Below are 18,275 nucleotides of genomic sequence, written 5' to 3' on the forward strand. Positions count from 1 at the left end.
ACATCACTTTTTAGCTAAAAAAAAAAAACCAACCTCCTGGTACATGTGGGGCTTCTGGACTCTGAGTATAAACCAACAGCATTTTTAAGTGCGCACAGTTTGTTCTGCGCTTTGAGAAGATCACGTGGGGGTGGTGCTTCATCCTCGTGTAATTTATGTTAATTATCTGCAGAATTTCAAACCAGTTCAGTGAAGTATATGAAACAGCTTGCATGGATGAAGGAATACACATTGACTTCAAAGAGAAGAATCCTCTCACAGTGCGTTATGTCCATATAATTATATTATTATAGCACATAAGAGCTTGGACTGCCACTCACTAACTGTTACATTATTTATGAGGTGAAAACGTGCATTTCCCTGCTGAGATGCAGCACAGCACTGTGCGCGGTGTTGCCTGCGTGCTAGATCCATTACGGTATCCACGGCTCTTGCAGTGGAGCAGAGGAGCCTGATGGATGCAGAGATAAAAAGCAGAACGAGGACAAGGGAAGCGTAGATTGCTACAAATGCAGACTTCAGCAGCAGCTTGTTTTTCACTATAGCAAAGACCAGTATCCAGATTTTTTAAGGCTTTTTTTGCATCTCTTACCTTCAGCCTGGCTGAAGTTATCTTTGAATTCCTTCAGTACAGATTTCATGTGAAGGCATAGTGTTTGTTTCAAGTCACAGGAGCTTTTTTTTATCATGTTGAGGAAGAGCTCAGAGCGGCTGAAGGGAGACAGAGAGGTCCTCCTGGATCTGGATACTAGGGCTGAAGCACAAAGCACAGAGAGCTATGGGAGCCTGCAGAATGGGAGCTTTATCCCCCCACGATATGTAAGCTCTGCTTTACTTATTTCCTACAATACTGCAGTGTGATATCTCTTCAGCTCACATAAATCTATAAAATCGCATCACTTTGACACAGCAGTTATTCATTATCCTGTTCCCTTTTGGCCTCACTGATTTCTCAGAGATGTGGCAGTGAGTCTTGAGGGGTTTTACCCTTCATGTAATATAAACATGAACACAAGGTACTGTAAGGACACTGATAATGGGTAATGGTGAGGCATGACTTTACTGCACTGAAAGATTGTTTTCGGCTCATCTTTCTGGTCTTATTACTGCAAAGTGGAGGCATGTACTAGCACAAGAATTAAACCTCTCCTCAAAGCCAATTAAACATTCATACACCGAGCGAAAAGGTTCAAATGCAGAAAAGTGAGCAGAGTTTTCGTCAGCAGCTGTCTCTTTACAGAGTTTCATGATATATTAATGGTGGCTCAACTGTCAGCTTGCAGCTGCAGCTGCTGATGGAGATATGGATGGCGATGATCCCATTTATATGCAGTCTCCTACAAGAAGTAAGCAACCAGTGCCACAGTTGGGGAATTACTTCAGAGACGGGAGAACTAAGATTGGTAGGCTGCTCGCTTTGCATGAGGTTTCATCAGCTCAGTGGTAGGTAGACAAAGTCATTCGTTCATTTAACCTTTCACTCCTCTGGTCTGGGGTGCAGACTTCGTGCTGGTGTGGGAGATTCGTTCACGGAGGAAGCGGCGAGGGAAAGGGACAAATATGGCTACCAGTGAGGAGAGGGAAGCCGTTCCCGCTGAGGAGAGCAGCAGGTCTGAACGAAGGAAAGCACAACTGGCTCAGTGGAGAGAGAAGTTTGTTCAGAACCTGGAGAGTGTTGGTTTGGTCATGGAAAAGGTGTTGTTGACAAGATTAAAGATTATTTATCTTATTATTAAATTATTAAATCTGTTCATTATTTTTCCTGACTTGTTGATTAACGTCTTCTTTGTTGCCTCTTTACTTGTAGGAGGAAACTGCAAATGAAAAGAAGACCATACACTTTCTCAAAATTAGCGCCCCCTGGGATGTGTTGGTGTGTTATGCTGAGGAGCTTTGCCTTAGAGCTCCACTGCAAGTAAGTACAGCTATTTATTTCTAGGTAGGTTCAATTTAAAGTTATTTGTTACGTGACGTTAAACCCAGTTGATAATAATACTAATTTGGGGAATAAACAAGGACAACTTAATATGAAAGAGCACACTGATGTTTACCAGATAAAGTCTTTACTATCTCACTTTTCTCTTTAATCATGCGAACATTTTCTGATTATCTCTTAAGACAATGAAAACCTGTCGTAACATTTCACTCAGAACCAAAAACGTGCATCTTATGCTGTTCTACAGTAATAGAAGGAGGTCACCTGTATCTGTGTTTGTGTCCCAGGCACAGCAGCATCTAGACCTCAACACATCTGCTCGGGTACTGAGTAAACTATGCATACCTAACGTAATGACGGAGTCTGTGCCTAACAGGCCTCTGGACTATTACACATGTGCCTTTCGCAAGTCAAAGATGAGCAGGTGGGTTAACTTCTGCAAACAGTTGGATCAGATCACTGCTGCGTGTTTTGCTGAATGTACGCTTTTCTTCAGATTCCTTGGCTGGGAAGATCACGATACATATTTCACAAATACGCAGAGGCACCGTGTTGTAAGTAACACAAGTGTGACAATAGTAGTATACTGAATGTATCGGATGTATATTTGAACTAACAGACTGAGAGTTTTATTTCAGGTCTATGAGATTCTTGCCAGGACAGCATATGGGAAAAGGAAGAAGGCTGAAGTCGGAGTGGACAGACTGTTAAATGAAGGGGCGTACACAGCAGCGTTCCCGCTGCATGAGGTGAGTTATTTTTAGCTGTTCTGTACACTGAAATGTGTCGTTTTCTCTTTCTCACTAGCAGCATGTTTTTTCTCTTTAGGGGCCCTTTCAGCTTCCAAAGCACGAGGTCCGACCTGACGAGCTGAACCAGAGGCAGGTTCTCTACTACTACTGGGCCCGCTGGTGCAAATGGTACAAGTATCAACCACTGGACCATATCAGGGAGTACTTTGGAGAGAAGATTGCACTCTACTTTGCCTGGCTGGGTAAATATATATTCTTATTTCTGTTGTTCAAAAAATTTGGCTCATTTTTTACAGATAAAAAGCCCACTCCTTCCTGAATCCAGGAGGATTACTGAATCCAGACCAGAAGGTATCACAATAACTAGTAATGTTAATTAAATATTTAGATTTTGTCATTATTGCTAAAATGAAAACATTATAAATATCTGTGCAACTGTTAAGGCTTTCTCCCTGTCGACAAGTAATTTGAGTTTAATTAACTGCTCAACATAAGCGTTCTATTGATATCTCAGTAATTTTATTACCTTGAAGCACAAACTAAAGCAGTTTTTGCAGATTATTTGGTTGAAATCAATTTAAATTTAGTAGCTAACTATAATTTTATTACAATTCTGGTCATTTGATTTGAGTCTGATGGGGGCCAAAGATTTCTCTATTTAAAAAAAACCCCGCTGTTCATTTTAATAAATGAGAAATACGTGGAGTCTGTATTACACGCCAGAATCATTTAAAATGATTAGAAATGGATCAAAACTAATACAGGACAATAAGCAGAGTGCTCACATAAATAAACATACTGTATGATACAGCAATCTAAGCTACAGCCTCCTGGCACTGACTCTACAGTGAATTGCATCTATTACTTTTTTCTTCCTTTCTTTTTTCACAAAAAGGTACAAGTGGAAACTCCTTTTTTTAGCAGTGAAATTCTTTTATGAATCTCTGTTAAGAGGAGAGTGTAGTATATGCAAAGGGGCTATACCTGAGCTTGAAACCATTATTGTCAGGATGAAAGTCATCACTGCAGCTGAAATTGAACATCCGTCTTGCATCAGCTGAGAGCTGCAGTCTAATGGAGCTTTTTGTCTCTGCAGGTTTCTACACAGCCTGGCTGCTGCCGGCAGCAGTGGTCGGGACTCTGGTCTTTGTGTCTGGAGTGATGTCCATGGGTACCAACACACCAGCGTGAGTCTGCATCATGTATACATAGCATGTGTTTTATTGTGTAACACAAAATAATTTTAAATGAAATGTCGCATTACAGACATGGCTAGTCACGTGTGACTGCACTCACTTAGATAAGGTATTGTGGCATAGTTGTTGAAGTTTTACACACAGGGGTCAGTTTAAGCAGGCAGTTCAAACACAAGTGAAGCAACCACCGTTTTAATAGACACAAAAACTTGGATCTTGTCTTTAATAATGTATAACATAAAAATCAAACAAATAGGAAACCCTCACACAAAGTTAGTTGCAACTAGTTGCAAACAGTTGCCAAATGTGAAAAAATCCAATGCAGTCATGGGGCAACTATTGATCACCCAGCCCCCTGACCCCCCGATCCCTCAATGGAGTTTCAGATGGTAACCAGACATTATGTTTAATTAAACATTAAACATACTTATGCACTGACATGTATCACTATTGATAGTGATTCAGCTGAATTTAATGCACACCCACATGGCTCATAATAAAAATAAACGGGACTAATCATTGTCAGCCAGCTGCTGGCTGCAGTGGCTTCTTAGAGTCTTATTGTTTCAGTGAAGCTGCTGAAATTGGTGCCGTTGTGCCTGTTCAGAAACGTATAGCAAAAACCTTACTGATGTCCAACATAAGAGCCAAAGTTCAGTGCTGTACTTAATGTACACACATGAGATTAGCATTGATTTCTCCTTAGAAAGAAAGCAAATAAGTGTGTTATAGCTTTTGTTTTAAGGGCTGCCACAGTTTCCTGGAAATTAAACTCCACTTACAGACTCTCTCAAACAAGCACAACTTTAGATTCAAATATTTCAAAGCAGAGCGCACTCTGCATAAAGACTCGCTTCACAGCTAGATCATCTACATGTGGGATGTCTGTGCCAGTTTGTCATATATTATTTATTAAGAGTTGGCTCTCCTTTCTGGTTTTTCTTCTCAGTGTAAGTGTAGCCTAGATTGTGTACAGTAATATTGCCGCTGTAACTACTGTTTACCTTTTTCTGGCTTCATTTCTTAGGGATAAGTCGATATCCTAGGAAAGAGAGTCTGTGGCAGCAAGAAAAAGCAGCCATCTCTAATGGACAATTAGTGCAGAATAATCCTCCTATTAAAAAAAAAAAGAGGAGGAAATAGATCTCGCTGTCAGTCCAGGCTTTATTTGTAGCTGATCCCATGTGCAGTCAGGGTTTCAGTAACTCACTCTATAACTGTAATAAAGGAAAGAGCAGTAGCTTTGTTTCCCAGCAGGAGGTTAGGAGAATGCTTTCCACACCGCTCATCTGTTCCCTGGAAGCAGTACGTAATAGGTATATGTGCAGCCTTTACATCCATTAGAGTTAATTCTCCCAATCCCTTAGCTCCCACACTGATCATTATTGGGCCTCACAGTTATGTGAGGCCAAATACGTGTTGCTTTAAAACCTGTAATTAGTGTTATCTCAGGTGTAACTAATCTGTGTCAGTGTGTCTGTCAACAGGGAGGAAATCTGTAACAGTGGAGCTAGCTATACCATGTGTCCACTCTGCAAAACATGTAAGGCCTGGAACATGTCTGAGATCTGCACCTTGACGAAGGTACCAAGCTTTTCGTGGTGAACAAATCGCTGACTCTGCGAAAAAAGACTTGAACCTAATGGTTGTACCTTTCTCTGTTGCAGCTGGGATACTTATTTGACCATCCAGGTACAGTGTTTTTCAGTGTGTTCATGTCATTCTGGGCTGTAACCTTTCTGGAGTACTGGAAGAGAAAAATGGCCACTCTGGCACATCACTGGGACTGTATGGACTTCCATGAAGAGGAGGTATTGGTTGCTTTCAGTATGAGTGTGATCATACTGGTCTTATTCGGTTTAGAGCTCTTAGGTCTGTCATGATTATAGATCCAGTAATACAGTAATGGGCATCATGACTGTTTGCACTTGTTTGCACAGGGATTCTATTTTTTTAATATTTGATTTTAACCTTTATACACGGAAGTTTCAGTTTTGTACAGAGTAAACAAGGTAAACAACAGAGCAAAGACTAAAGTTACAGACCAATCTGTGAACCAGACAAAGCCGGTGAAGAGTGTGTCCAGTGATGATGGTCACTGTTTTCTTTAAGGAGCGTCCTCGGCCGGAGTTTGCAGCCATGGCCCCTACTATGGAGCAAAATCCAGTGACTGGGGTCAAAGAGCCATACTTTCCTGAAAAAACCAGGCTGTCTCGCATGTTCACTGGCTCCATGGTTATCATAATGATGGTGAGGCCATTTAAAATATTTTACATACTGTACTGCTGTTTTGTTGTTTTTGCACTTCAGTAAAAGAAATACTCGAGGTGCATTTTAACACTATGCATTATGTTTAGTTAGGTTCTTAAACGGTTTAATTACCACTATTATTGTCACACTGTAAAATGTCGTTCTAATACAGCAGATCCAGATCCGCTCCCGAACAACAGACTTTCTCTTTTTCTCATCATTAATCTCATTGCACGTGGTTTCAGTAAGGAGTCTCGGTTTCTCTTGAGCTTTTCCTTTTGTGATTGTGTTGAGAAATAGAGGTGGGGTTAACACCTTTGTGCCATTCCAGTAAATCCTGCATTGTTAACTGAACCCTTTTTTAATAATGAATCCAGGTCACATGCCTACAGGGCCAGATATGATCCCATCATCTCATCCACGCACTTTATGCTGTGTCCAAGATTCACTTCTTTGTAGATGCAGATCTGAGGATCATTTTTCACACACCCTTGTTTTGATGATGGGATTAGAGATGGAAATGTTTTAAAATTCTAATTCTCTTCCCTGTTCAGTAGAAGGATTTTGCTGGAAACATACTGATGTTATGATAGTTGTGAATTTTGATATAAGGAATGAAAATGTCTGCAAGTTAATTTCCCGAAACTGAAAGGAATAGAATCCACTATTAGACAAAGAAAAGAAATGAATATCATGGAAACAATTATTCAGCTGTTACTAAATTTTATGGGAATAATACCTGATCCAAGCTCTTGTTGGAAGCTCTTGCTTGCTTGCCAATCTTTAGAAAAATCCTACTACTAAATGCTACTGACTTAGAAAAGCATATGCATGTCTAGCACATTCAATTAAAGCCGTCTTTTAAAAACTTTGTTTGTGCTCTGAAAGATGTCAGTCAGGATGTAAGAGATATGGATCAGTTTTATGATGAGCATCATGAGAGCCGCAATGAGGATGCTGGACTCTTGACTTCTTGGTCTTATATTATGCTGCATGGTGTTGATGATGACAGCAGACCTTTGTGTGCCTCTGGCTGTGTGCAGCATATTATGTCGCAGCTACAGGTGTGCTTTTCCCCCTCTTCTCTCAGCTGTGTGTGGTGATGATCTTCCTGGTGACGGTGGTCGTGTGCCGTGGTATCATCAGTGTGGTGATATTTCATTCTGGGAGCCCTGTGCTGCGGACAGAGGTACATTACAGCTGTTTCATGCTTTGCACAAAGAAATGCTACAAACACATTGGAGCTTTTTTCCAAAAAGAAAACTGTTAATAAGAAGAAAATGCAATTATTAAATTATTAAAAATGATCACAATCACATTTTAATATAACATTTTCATTTTTTGGGCATCACAGTGGTGCAGTGGTGGTGGAATCCACTGGCCATTTGGGGACTTTCTGTATGGAGGCCCCAGACTCATACATCCCCACACTGTGTGGGTTCTCTCTGGGTGCTCTGGCTTTATCCCACAGTCCAAAGACATGCATGTTAGGTTAACTGGTGAATATAAAATTGGCCATAGGTGTGAAAGTGAGTGTGAATGGTTGTCTGTTTCTCTGTTTAAGCCCTGTGGTTGACTGGCTCCCTTTCCAGGGAGTAGCCCCACCCTTTGTCCTGTGACAGATGTGATAGGCTCCAGTCAACAATCATGACCGTTCAGTCTTGGTTTTCTTCTTTGTCCGCTGTGTACAGAAATTTATGCTGACACTTTTTATCATATTATGTAACACATATGATCTGCAGTAAAATTCTCATATTTACATTATACCAAGAAACAGCTCAGTGTTACTAACTTTACACATTTTTTTGCCATTCTCCCAACTTTTACTGCCAGTTCACATGGTCAAAAACGATCAACATTTGAGTTGTGTTGTGTTGGTACTGTTTTTAATTAAATATATTTGTACATGTTTAAATGATTTTGCAAATCACTGCATTTTATTTATCATACAAACATTCATGCATTTAATTTCCTCCCCCAGGCAGGGACCATAGCCAACATCTCCAGCAGTATTGTAAACCTGGGGCTCATACTGCTGATGGGCCAGGTCTACACTGCATTAGCTGAGCAGCTCACTAAATGGGGTAAGAATCAATGCTGCTCTCACACACCTCAAACCTCTGTGGTGTATATTGTTATCAGCTTTGTACTTGATTGCCACTAACTAAAAGCTCAGACTTCTCCAGAGCAGGTGAATCTCTTCAGTTGGATCCTTATGGTTATTGTTTCTGTCAAAGTAGCTGCATCATGTTGCAGAATTATGGGACTGTAAAGTACAGATACAGAGGGCATAAAAAGTCTACACACAAAAAAATATTTTTAAAAACCCTAAAAACAATGTGGTTGGACACGTCTGCACGCCTTCTTATAATTAGGGGTAAGATTAATCACATGTGAATTCATATTAAACATTAGTCATCAGTTAAAGTGACTCATTAAAATCAAATGAAGTTCAGCTGTTTTTGTAGGATTTTCCTGATGTGTACCTTGTGGCATCTTCCAACAAAATTTGTGATCTGCAAATAACTTACAAACACATCAAACTGATCTCATTGCTGAAAATAGATGAAAAAAACCCCATTACTGCCAGAACTGAGGGAAAGACAAGAAGATAACTGGCCAGGGAGATTTACAGCAACATTAAATGAGCTGCAGGAATTTCTGGCAAGAACTGGTTGTGTACTACATGTGACAACAATCTCAAGTTAAACACACACATGATATACATACATCAGAGCGTCCACAAGCATGTAGGTTTTGTGTCATGATCTGATAAGGCCAAAGTTGAAGGTTTTAGGAGTGATTCCTTGAGATATGTTTGACACAAAAACAGTTCACATCACCAGAGAAAAACTGTACCTGCAATGAAGCATGGTAGTGATAACATCGTGCTTTGGGGCTGTTTTTCTTCATCTGGAACTACAGTAGGGCTTTAGTCAAGCTGGGAGGATTTATGAACAGTACTAAAATAGCAATCATTTTTCACAAAAAACCTCTTTAGGCATCTGCTAGAAAACTGAAGATCAAGAGGATTTGGACCTTGTAGCACAACAGCAGCAACCAGCTGCATATATCCAGATCATCAAAATAACTGATTCACCAAAAAATGAGCCAGCCTGAGTACAGATTCAGATCCTGCTGAAAAACTGTGGAGTGACCTGAAGAGGACTGTGCTCAAAAGATGGCGCCATAATCTGAAAAACTTGGAGTGTTTTTACAGAGAAGAGAAGGGCAAATAATGAAGACGTGCCATGCTAACAACTAACCAAAAAGACTGACTACTGTAATAAAATGCAAAGGTGCTTCAACAAAGTTGTTAGTTTAACCCTTTAACTCACAGTGTACCATATTTGATACATGACTTTTCATGAGTTCTTGAGATGTTCACATGATCAGTGTGCAAAAACTCTGCTTAATTGTTTAGGCAAAAAATAAGAACAAATAAATAATAATTTTCTGACAATTATTTCATGGGTCAGGCTTTAAATAGCTAAGGATGTGCATATTTATGCAACCAGATTGTTGTAAAAATTTTAGTGTACATGTTTAACCCCTCCAAAAAGATTGTAACTGTTAATCTTGATGTTTAAACAGTTCAGCCACTGTTTAAAATGGATATCGGCAGGATTGTTGATGATGTATCCAGCAGAGTATTTGTAGAATCATCTCATTTCAGTCAAGAAAGTATGATAGACAATCATATTCGCTGCTGATTCTTGATTCTTGTAAAAAAAAACAGACAAATCAAAAAACACCCCAAATTAATGTAAAAAAAATAGTTTACACTGTGGTTTCCCTTTTTTCTTAGTTTTGACTACCTGTAAACCAGTTATCATAATATCTTGTTATCTATATAAAAATCACTTTGAAGTCATTTAAACTAAGTGAAATCAAAGGCAACATTGTCTCGATGTCTTTAACACTGTGTTTTTGTGCGATGTGTTGCAGAGATGCACAGAACACAAACCCAGTATGACAACGCTTTCATCTTCAAGGTGTTCATCTTCCAGTTTGTCAACTTCTACTCGTCTCCCTTTTATGTGGCTTTCTTTAAAGGAAGGTGAGACACACGAGTCACAACAGACACACAGGATAATCATGAAAAGATGAAGACACTGAGACAAAGAAAGTATTTAAGGTGCCACTGATCTCTCTGTGATTAGGTTTGTGGGTTACCCTACCAATTACGGGACCTTGTTCGGGATGAGAAATGAAGACGTGAGTGATTTAGAGAGCCTGTAACGTACCAGCATGTGAAAATGATGCCCCCATAGTGTCATGTCTGTGTGTCTTTGCGTTACAGTGTGGTGCCGGGGGTTGCCTCATTGAATTGGCTCAACAACTTTTCATCATAATGGTGGGAAAACAGCTCATCAACAACGTTCAGGAGTTCATCTTACCGTACGTTGCTACACTTTTAGCTTTTATGGGTTTTTTTTATGTATATGTTTTATGTTTTTATAGAGAAATGTTCTGTTGTCAATCTCCAGCATATTTAAACATCCTTTATTCTTCCTTTTATTTACATCCTTTATTATTTATTTAAAAGCTTTCGTGGTTTACCAGGACATCTTACTTTTTAGAGAAAAAATTTCAGGAGTAAATTTTTTCTGCAATAAAATAATAATTAAACAAATTAGATTCAAACACATGAGCAATAAGTACAGTGACTGTCAAATACAACTGAAAAGATTAAAGCAGAGTTAGGATAAAAGCTAAAACTGGTACAGATGTGGGAGATGCATAAAAGTAGCTGTGCTGTGTCATATTGTTCCACAGTTCCAGCTGTTTAGTGCAGTAAATCTCATCCATGTGCCTCTGCACCATCAGCTGTGTGTGACTGTTTAAGACTTACTGCAGACAGTAAGTGTAAAATAAGGGCAGCAGAGGAGCAGTTCAGTAAATACGCTTAAAACCTCTGGCAAAATTATGTAATCATCACTCTTGAGGATCCAGCTCTTTTACTTTGTAGCACATAAACAAATCACAGATATGATGACAGAAATTATTGCTATACATGAAAAATAAATGGGCAGAAACAGGAGCCAACATTTGTTACAGAACTGTCAGAAACAGGCTGAATGAAATGAGATTTACATGCAGAGAAGCCAAACACAAGCCAGCGCTTACAGTGGGCCAAAGAGGGGCAGTCATGGACTGCGTTAACTGATGTTAGTGATGAATCATAAATGTGGAGTGGCCAAGGGGATGATGCTGGAAATTTGGTCTTGTGCTGCTGCAGTGAAACAGACAAAGATGACTGCATGAAGAAAACAAGCACATTTCCCCACTCAGTGGTGGGGCGGCATGTGTTGTAAAAGATGAGAGGGGATTGCAGTCATTACATCAGCAACAAATGCTTCCAGTGATAGAAAATAGGTTTGGTTAACTAATTCCAACTGAAAGTCTATGGTGGTTATTGGGGAACAATGATTGCTGTTCAGCTACAAAAAATTAGTCCTGTGTCATATCTGTGATGTAATGAACATCCTCTAAATGTGCTGTTTCTGTCATTTTTGCCATTGCATGTTACAATGCATACTAACATAAATCCTTATCCTGATTCCATCAAATGATCAGGTGACCCTGGAGTTATGCTCCAATAGGCCCAGGCTGCTGGGGCGTTCCCTTCCCTCTTCACTCACTTCTTTTCACTCTCTGCATGGTTTTGCACCACGTGTCTATTTAGTCATTAGCCGTTATTAAACTCTGGCACTTTCTCCCATAGTTATCTCCTTTCTCCTGTTTCTGCTGTCTTCTCCCATGCCATCACCCCCAAGTGGTCGCGGCAGATGGCTGCTCTTCCCTGAGCCTGGTTCTGCTGGAAGTGTCTTCCTGTCAAAAGGGAGTTTTTCCTTCCCTCTGTTGCCAAATGTTTGCTCACAGGGGTTGTCTGTTGTTGGGGTTTCTTTCGAATAGTTTTTTGGTTTTAACCTTAGAGTATAAAGCACCTTGAGGCGAATGTGTGCCTTTATAAATAAAACTGAATTAAACCGAAAATGTCTTTTTCTTCCCTAACAGTAAAGTGAAGGCCTGGCGCCAGAAGAGAACTCTGGCAAAAGTGCTGGGTGGCAAGGCATCCCATGAGCCTCGGCGCTGGGAAGAGGATTACCAGCTGGTTGAGTGTGAGGGCCTGTTCGAAGAGTACCTGGAGATGGGTGAGTATCCATATCTGATTTAGAGACTTTAATATCACTGCATTCAACCGGATCGCCAGTTCAGTCCAACTAAAAATTCACACATAGATAATATCCATTTTGATGAAAAAATGCAAAGATTAATTATCTAATTTTAATTTCATGTGCTGCAGTGCTCCAGTTTGGGTTCATTACTATCTTTGTGGCGGCGTTCCCCCTCGCTCCGCTCTTCGCCCTCCTTAACAACTGGGTGGAGATTCGTTTGGATGCACACAAGTTTGTGTGCGAGTACCGCCGGCCGGTGGCTGAACGTGCACAAAACATCGGAGTGTGGTTTAACATACTGGAAGCTTTGTCACACCTGTCTGTCATTGCCAATGTGAGTTCATGTCTAATACATTATTGTCAGACTACATAGCAATATGAGGAAAAAAAGAACATTTATTATCTTTTATTCTTTTTCAGGCTTTCCTAATAGCGTTCACTTCAGATTTTTTACCTCGCCTGCTGTATCAGTACAAATTTGACAATGATCTCAACGGATACGTCAACTTCACCCTGGCTTACGCCCCACTCAACTACACAGAGTACCCTATGTGCAGGTATGCTGCTTTGATCTTTCTTTTTATGCTCCTTTTTATTCCTTCATCTTATGTGTCAAGTTCAACTTCTCATATATGGTTACTTTGGTGTTGCTAAGCAACATTTAAGTTTCTTAACATTTAAGTTAAGTGTGTTCATGTCATAGCCTTGGCCAACAATGGGTGATATTACTGAATATTAAGACTGTTCTTTTCATGTGCTGCTGCTGTATATTATACACACCAAGTATTACAAATATTTCTTGTTGTAACTTTGTAACAAATTATGTTTGTTGGGGTTTTTCAGATACAAAGCATTCAGAGACAACAATGGAAACTACACACTGTTTTACTGGGAGCTCCTGGCAGTCAGACTTGGCTTTATTATTGCATTTGAGGTATGACGGAAGCTTCCTAGCATCTCTATTTACTTCATTTTGCCTGTTTTAGTGGTTTTACCTTTGTTTAGTATTGCCTTTTCACTGACACCTCTATGCCAGTTCTGCTTGTTTGGACAAATTCTAATGATTTAGTCCTCTTTTACCGTTTTGTTTCCATCTGCATCACTTTTTATTCTCTCTCTATATACCTCCTCTCTGCCATTTCCTCACAGTTATTTGTTAATGCTCACCTGAGAGAGAAGAAATTATTCACCAGTTGTACAAATTATGTGGAAAATAAAACTACAAGTACTGTTTTTCCATTTTCATGCTTGAAGATCAGCTGTCTGTTTGCTTAAAATTAATGACAATTTGTGATGTGGAGATTGTTCACACTGTTCTTGCTGTTGTTTTTACTGTCACCAGCACGTGGTGTTCTTCGTGCTGCGAGCCATTGACTGGATTGTACCCGATGTTCCCGAGTCCCTGGAGCTGAAGATGAAGAGGGAGCGCTACCTGGCTAAGCAAGCTCTGGCTGAAAACCAGGAGGCCCTGTTGGTGAGTCGAGCCCGAGCGGCCGCCGCTGCCACTCCAGGCACCTCCAGCCCAGGTCAGTAAGAACATGGGACGCACACACACAAGGTCATGCAGCACACACTTCTCCATATAAAGTAAATCTAGTTAACAATGACCAGGTAAATATGTTCATATTAAACTCACTTAAATCATCTTTTGGATACAAATTTGTGTGTCTGAGAGCAGAAAAAAAATAAAAACAAGTCTTTTCTATTAGAAGTTTCTAATAAAATGTTACCGTGCTTCCTTGTCAGCTGCATGATAAACAAATCCAGCTCTGCAGTGTGTTTCCACGTAGGTGATCCATGCAGTGTCAAACCTGTCACTGTCTCTGACACAGCTGATTCACATTAATAAAATCCACAATTGAAAGGCTTTTAAGAGCTCACCCACCCACCTGCAAAGCACCTGCGGCTATACTGGCTGTCATAAACTCGCTGCGTACAGCATGATCATTAGAGGTAATCTATGTGGGATCAGTGCCAAATATTTCGCTTGATTGCATCGCCAGACTTTGTGACCTGATGTGTGTTGGCACGGGTTATTTCATCCATCAGCACTTCTGTTCAGGTTGGACTTTAAATAAAATGAAAAATCATTATGTTCAGCAAAACGAAGCAGCTTAACACGTCACATGTCAAATTTCATATTCTGCCCACGGGGATTGAGCGATGATCGTCGGGTATAGACTGTCATAGTGTGTATATTCATCCTCACCTGTATGTGTGTGTGTCCCCTTTGTTCTGGCCCACGCTGTTGTCATGTGTCTCATGTAGTGAATGTTGCTGGATGAGGACAGGTAAGTACAGCACAGGTAAGTGAATGGCATTCCTAAAAAGGATGTCATGATTTCAGTTCAGAAATATTGGTATTAATTTATATTTTTAAGCCGATCCAGTGATCATTTAAAGTCTGATTTTCTTTTGTTGTTTAATCAAAAGTTATAATGTGGTACATGTAAGTCAGCAAAACATCTGTAAGACGTCAGTGGGCCCAGAGTTGCTCGCTGTTATGGTGATTATTCATCTCCATATCACATTAGTTAGTCTCTGTTTAGAAGCTGCTTATTTTATTTGCTGATCCAAGTTAATAGCTAGCTCTTTCCTCAACATTACTAACTAATACTAATTACTAATACTACTACTCCCTGTGGTTTCATTGCATTTGGGATGCACAGGTTTTGGATTGGAGTCTGAAAACTTGAATACAGCAGGTGGCATTGTGGGATTTTTATGTCCTCTAACTCCCCTAAAGTCACATTTTGTTTAGTTTAATTTAGAACTTAGTTAGATCAACACTGTGTGAATTTAATGTGCATATTTGCTCTTCGAAGATAAAAAGCAACCATTTTATTAGATGTGAGGCCTACAGGACATACAGACTAAGGACTTTGGCATCTGAAATTATTTATTACATTTCATTGTGTAACCAGTTTATTTAGTGTTGTAGTTACCTGATGTGATCGCTGCAGCAAAAGTATCTGTGTCAGCCTTTTCCTCCTCTGTACCTCTTATTGTAGTCAGTCTAACACAATTAACTCTTTTTCTTGCCTTTCTGCTTCTTTCCCGTTACTTCTGCCATTGCCTCCTCTGAAGGAAGTGACACGTCCCTTGGAAACATGAGTTAGGATTCCTCTGTGGAAAAGAAGCAATGGGACTGAATGCTGGTGGAATATGAGACTTTCCTTTGTATCTCGGATAAGTGAAATTTTCCCAAGAAAGTGGAATACTGTCTTGGGATTGGTTTTCATATCACTAATACATATTCATCTGCACAGATACATGGTAAGCAGGTGTGCTTCGGCCTGCCCACCTTCTTCATATGGACATTTCTCTAACATATTTGGGATTTTTTTCAATCTCATGGTTATTGCAACATTATCAGAGTCTGATGTTACTGGAGCAAAGGGCATGAATTTATAAAGCATAAATCTATGTATTGCTAAATAATTAAGCAACGTATGTGGGGAAAATTAGTATGTTGATTGGCTTCCACTAGCTGCAGCATGCACTGTTAATGCTACCTGACGCCACGCAGGTGTGGGACTTACTTGCAGTACTGTGTGTGTATCCCACGCAGCCTCAGATTGACTTCAAAGTCTGACAACATGAACTATTTAAATGATGCCAAATGTTGTATTGACAGAGCATAGTTTGAAATTACATAAATTCCAATTTGCAGTGTTTTTCTTGGAGTTACTGTTGGGATACCCAGAGGACCTGAAATGTAATGAAGTTGGATTACACCTTGACTCTGCAAAAGCTCATCCTGAATATTTTGGGGGGGCTTTATAAAACTCCTCTGAAGGGACAGAAGGCTTCAAACAAAGGAGTGCACAGGATCAGTAGTGCCACTCATGGAAAGAAAACAGACTTTTATGTGTGAGCTCGGCAGACTGCCTCTTTAATGTGTATTGTTATTATCTTTATGACGAATGCTGACTTGAGGTCAAAGTTCACCTTTCTTGGACAAACTGTTACAACAAGATCAACAGAGTCAACAGTGCTTTGGGGTTTTTTGCTCCTCATTTTCACAAAGCTGGCATTGTTCACTGACTGTATTATCATCACATAGTTTATGCTGCGTTTTCACTCAGCGCCAAGCATGAAAGTCTTTTCTACGTGAATGTCCTGCACAGTATGGCTGTACAGTACTGTAAACAGGAGTGAAACAGCACCTGAGCAGAGGCCATATTTTACATATGAGCTTTTTTGTCATTTTTGATCAAATAAATCTAGTTTGACGAACGCAAACACCTCCTCGATGTGGGATTCACAGCCTCAGAGATGCTGTACTTGCTGGAACTTTAATCCTTCCACACCATCTGTCTTCTCCACTTTCTTCTTCTCTTCATTTTGCCCTCCTTCTTAAAACATCACCTTCCCCCCAAAAAGATGAAAAGTCTCTGATTTATTGGGAGTCAGAAACAGACAGGTGTTTCATTAATGATTTCCCTCTTCCTCTCCCTCCTCCCCACACAAAAACTCCACCAATGGCCGTGGCCTTGGGCAACTCCTGACTTTTACTTCATCTCATCTCCTCTTCCACCTCAGTCTCTTTTTTTTCATGTTATTTCATTCCTGAAGTCACTTTTTTTGTAATGAATACTATCTTCTTCCTCCTCTTCTCTCTCTTGGCCACATTCATCCTTTAGATTGTTGTGATTGCTCTGCGTTCCTCTGCCATGGCCTGCAGGAAGAGTGAGTTAGTACATGTCAGCGAGCACAGGTATGCGCTGCGGACACCGGCTGGCTCATTTACCGGCTGCTGGAGTGAAGTGAGGGAATGTTTGCATGCAAGCAAGACATGGCAACGAGGCATATGATGAGGACTCAGCTGAATATTTTTTTTAAAAGCCCTCGAAACTTGCCTGATAGTCAATGCATTAGCATTTCAGTTGCAAATGCACATACTGAGAAATACAGCTGCATTTCAGGGTTCAGTCAGTGTTACGTGTTGCCTGATATATATGTATATATGTATACATATATGTATATGTATGTGTGTATATATATATATTAGGGGTGCAACGATACACAAAATTCACGGTTCGGTTCGGTTCGATACTTTGGTGTCACGGTTCGATATTTTTTCGATACAAAAAAATGTTCATGCATTTTTTATTTGTCATTTATTAAAATTATAAATATATATTTTAACTCAAAAGTACAGTTTTTAAATTTAACCCTAACCCTTGTGCGTGTTTTTTATTTTGACAGCGAATGCGCACCTGCGGACCACTTATGTGCAGCCCTGGTTATTTAGCTCCTCATATTGCAGCCACAGAAATTCTTTTGTCCATGAAACCATAAAGCTGCACTTTCTTTTTGCCTTATAGTCTGATTTGTCATAACTTCTCCGTTTTGTGGTAAGCTTTTCTTTGGCTGTCACTTCTTCACCCTGACCTGTCTTATTTGGCTCAGCAGAACTGAAATGCTTTTACACACTCACTCACATAAGCTCAGCGATTCTCTGCGCGATCAACCTCTCACATGTTTAAGCTGCGGGAGATTTCACTTGTCATGTTTGCATAGTAAGCTAACGATTAATAAGACGATGTCAGAGGAATTGGTGCACAAATTATCATCACTCACAGATCAGTGCTGTCGCTCTCTATACACAGTTCGCGCGATTGCAAAGTGAAAGCAAAAAACAAGCGCAAATTCAAACGCGATTTCAATATGTCACATATTGACAGTGGCTCACCGATGCCAATGACATAATTACCCAGCTACATTTCTGAAAGAATACAAAAGCATTGACCTTTATTTTTCCTACAATAGCCCGACGGGCAGGGCAGAGATAGATTTTGGTAGCCCGACTGAAAAAATCGCTAGCTCCGGGACGTCGGGCTAGCGATATTGCAAGCCCTGTATCTGATTGAGGAATCACTCATCTTTGGAAAAGAGAGTTTATTACAGAGAAATGGCTCTTTCCAAAATAAAAGCTATACTATCCGCTTCTTCT

The 18,275-nt window shown here is 40.0% G+C and overlaps 1 protein-coding gene across 1 annotated transcript; it reads left to right on the top strand.

Annotated features, from left to right (window-relative positions):
* The first annotated feature begins 414 nt into the window (after positions 1-414).
* ano11 (anoctamin 11) lies at positions 415-17,230 on the top strand. Its single transcript, XM_085443908.1, has 23 exons — positions 415-819; positions 1,277-1,403; positions 1,502-1,695; positions 1,808-1,915; positions 2,224-2,360; positions 2,433-2,490; positions 2,575-2,685; positions 2,765-2,930; positions 3,785-3,875; positions 5,372-5,468; positions 5,552-5,695; positions 5,997-6,134; positions 7,225-7,323; positions 8,116-8,218; positions 10,083-10,194; positions 10,298-10,352; positions 10,438-10,535; positions 12,156-12,292; positions 12,445-12,650; positions 12,737-12,873; positions 13,160-13,250; positions 13,659-13,842; positions 15,404-17,230. Exons 1-23 carry the CDS (start codon positions 688-690, stop codon positions 15,433-15,435), a joined length of 2,757 nt encoding a protein of 918 aa, XP_085300034.1. The 5' UTR covers positions 415-687; the 3' UTR covers positions 15,436-17,230.
* Positions 17,231-18,275: the final 1,045 nt, after the last annotated feature.

Source organism: Copadichromis virginalis, linkage group LG20, assembly GCF_057382275.1.
Source record: "Copadichromis virginalis isolate Kocher_CV1m ecotype Utaka linkage group LG20, C_Virginalis_male_GT1.1, whole genome shotgun sequence".
Classification (NCBI taxonomy): domain Eukaryota; kingdom Metazoa; phylum Chordata; class Actinopteri; order Cichliformes; family Cichlidae; genus Copadichromis; species Copadichromis virginalis.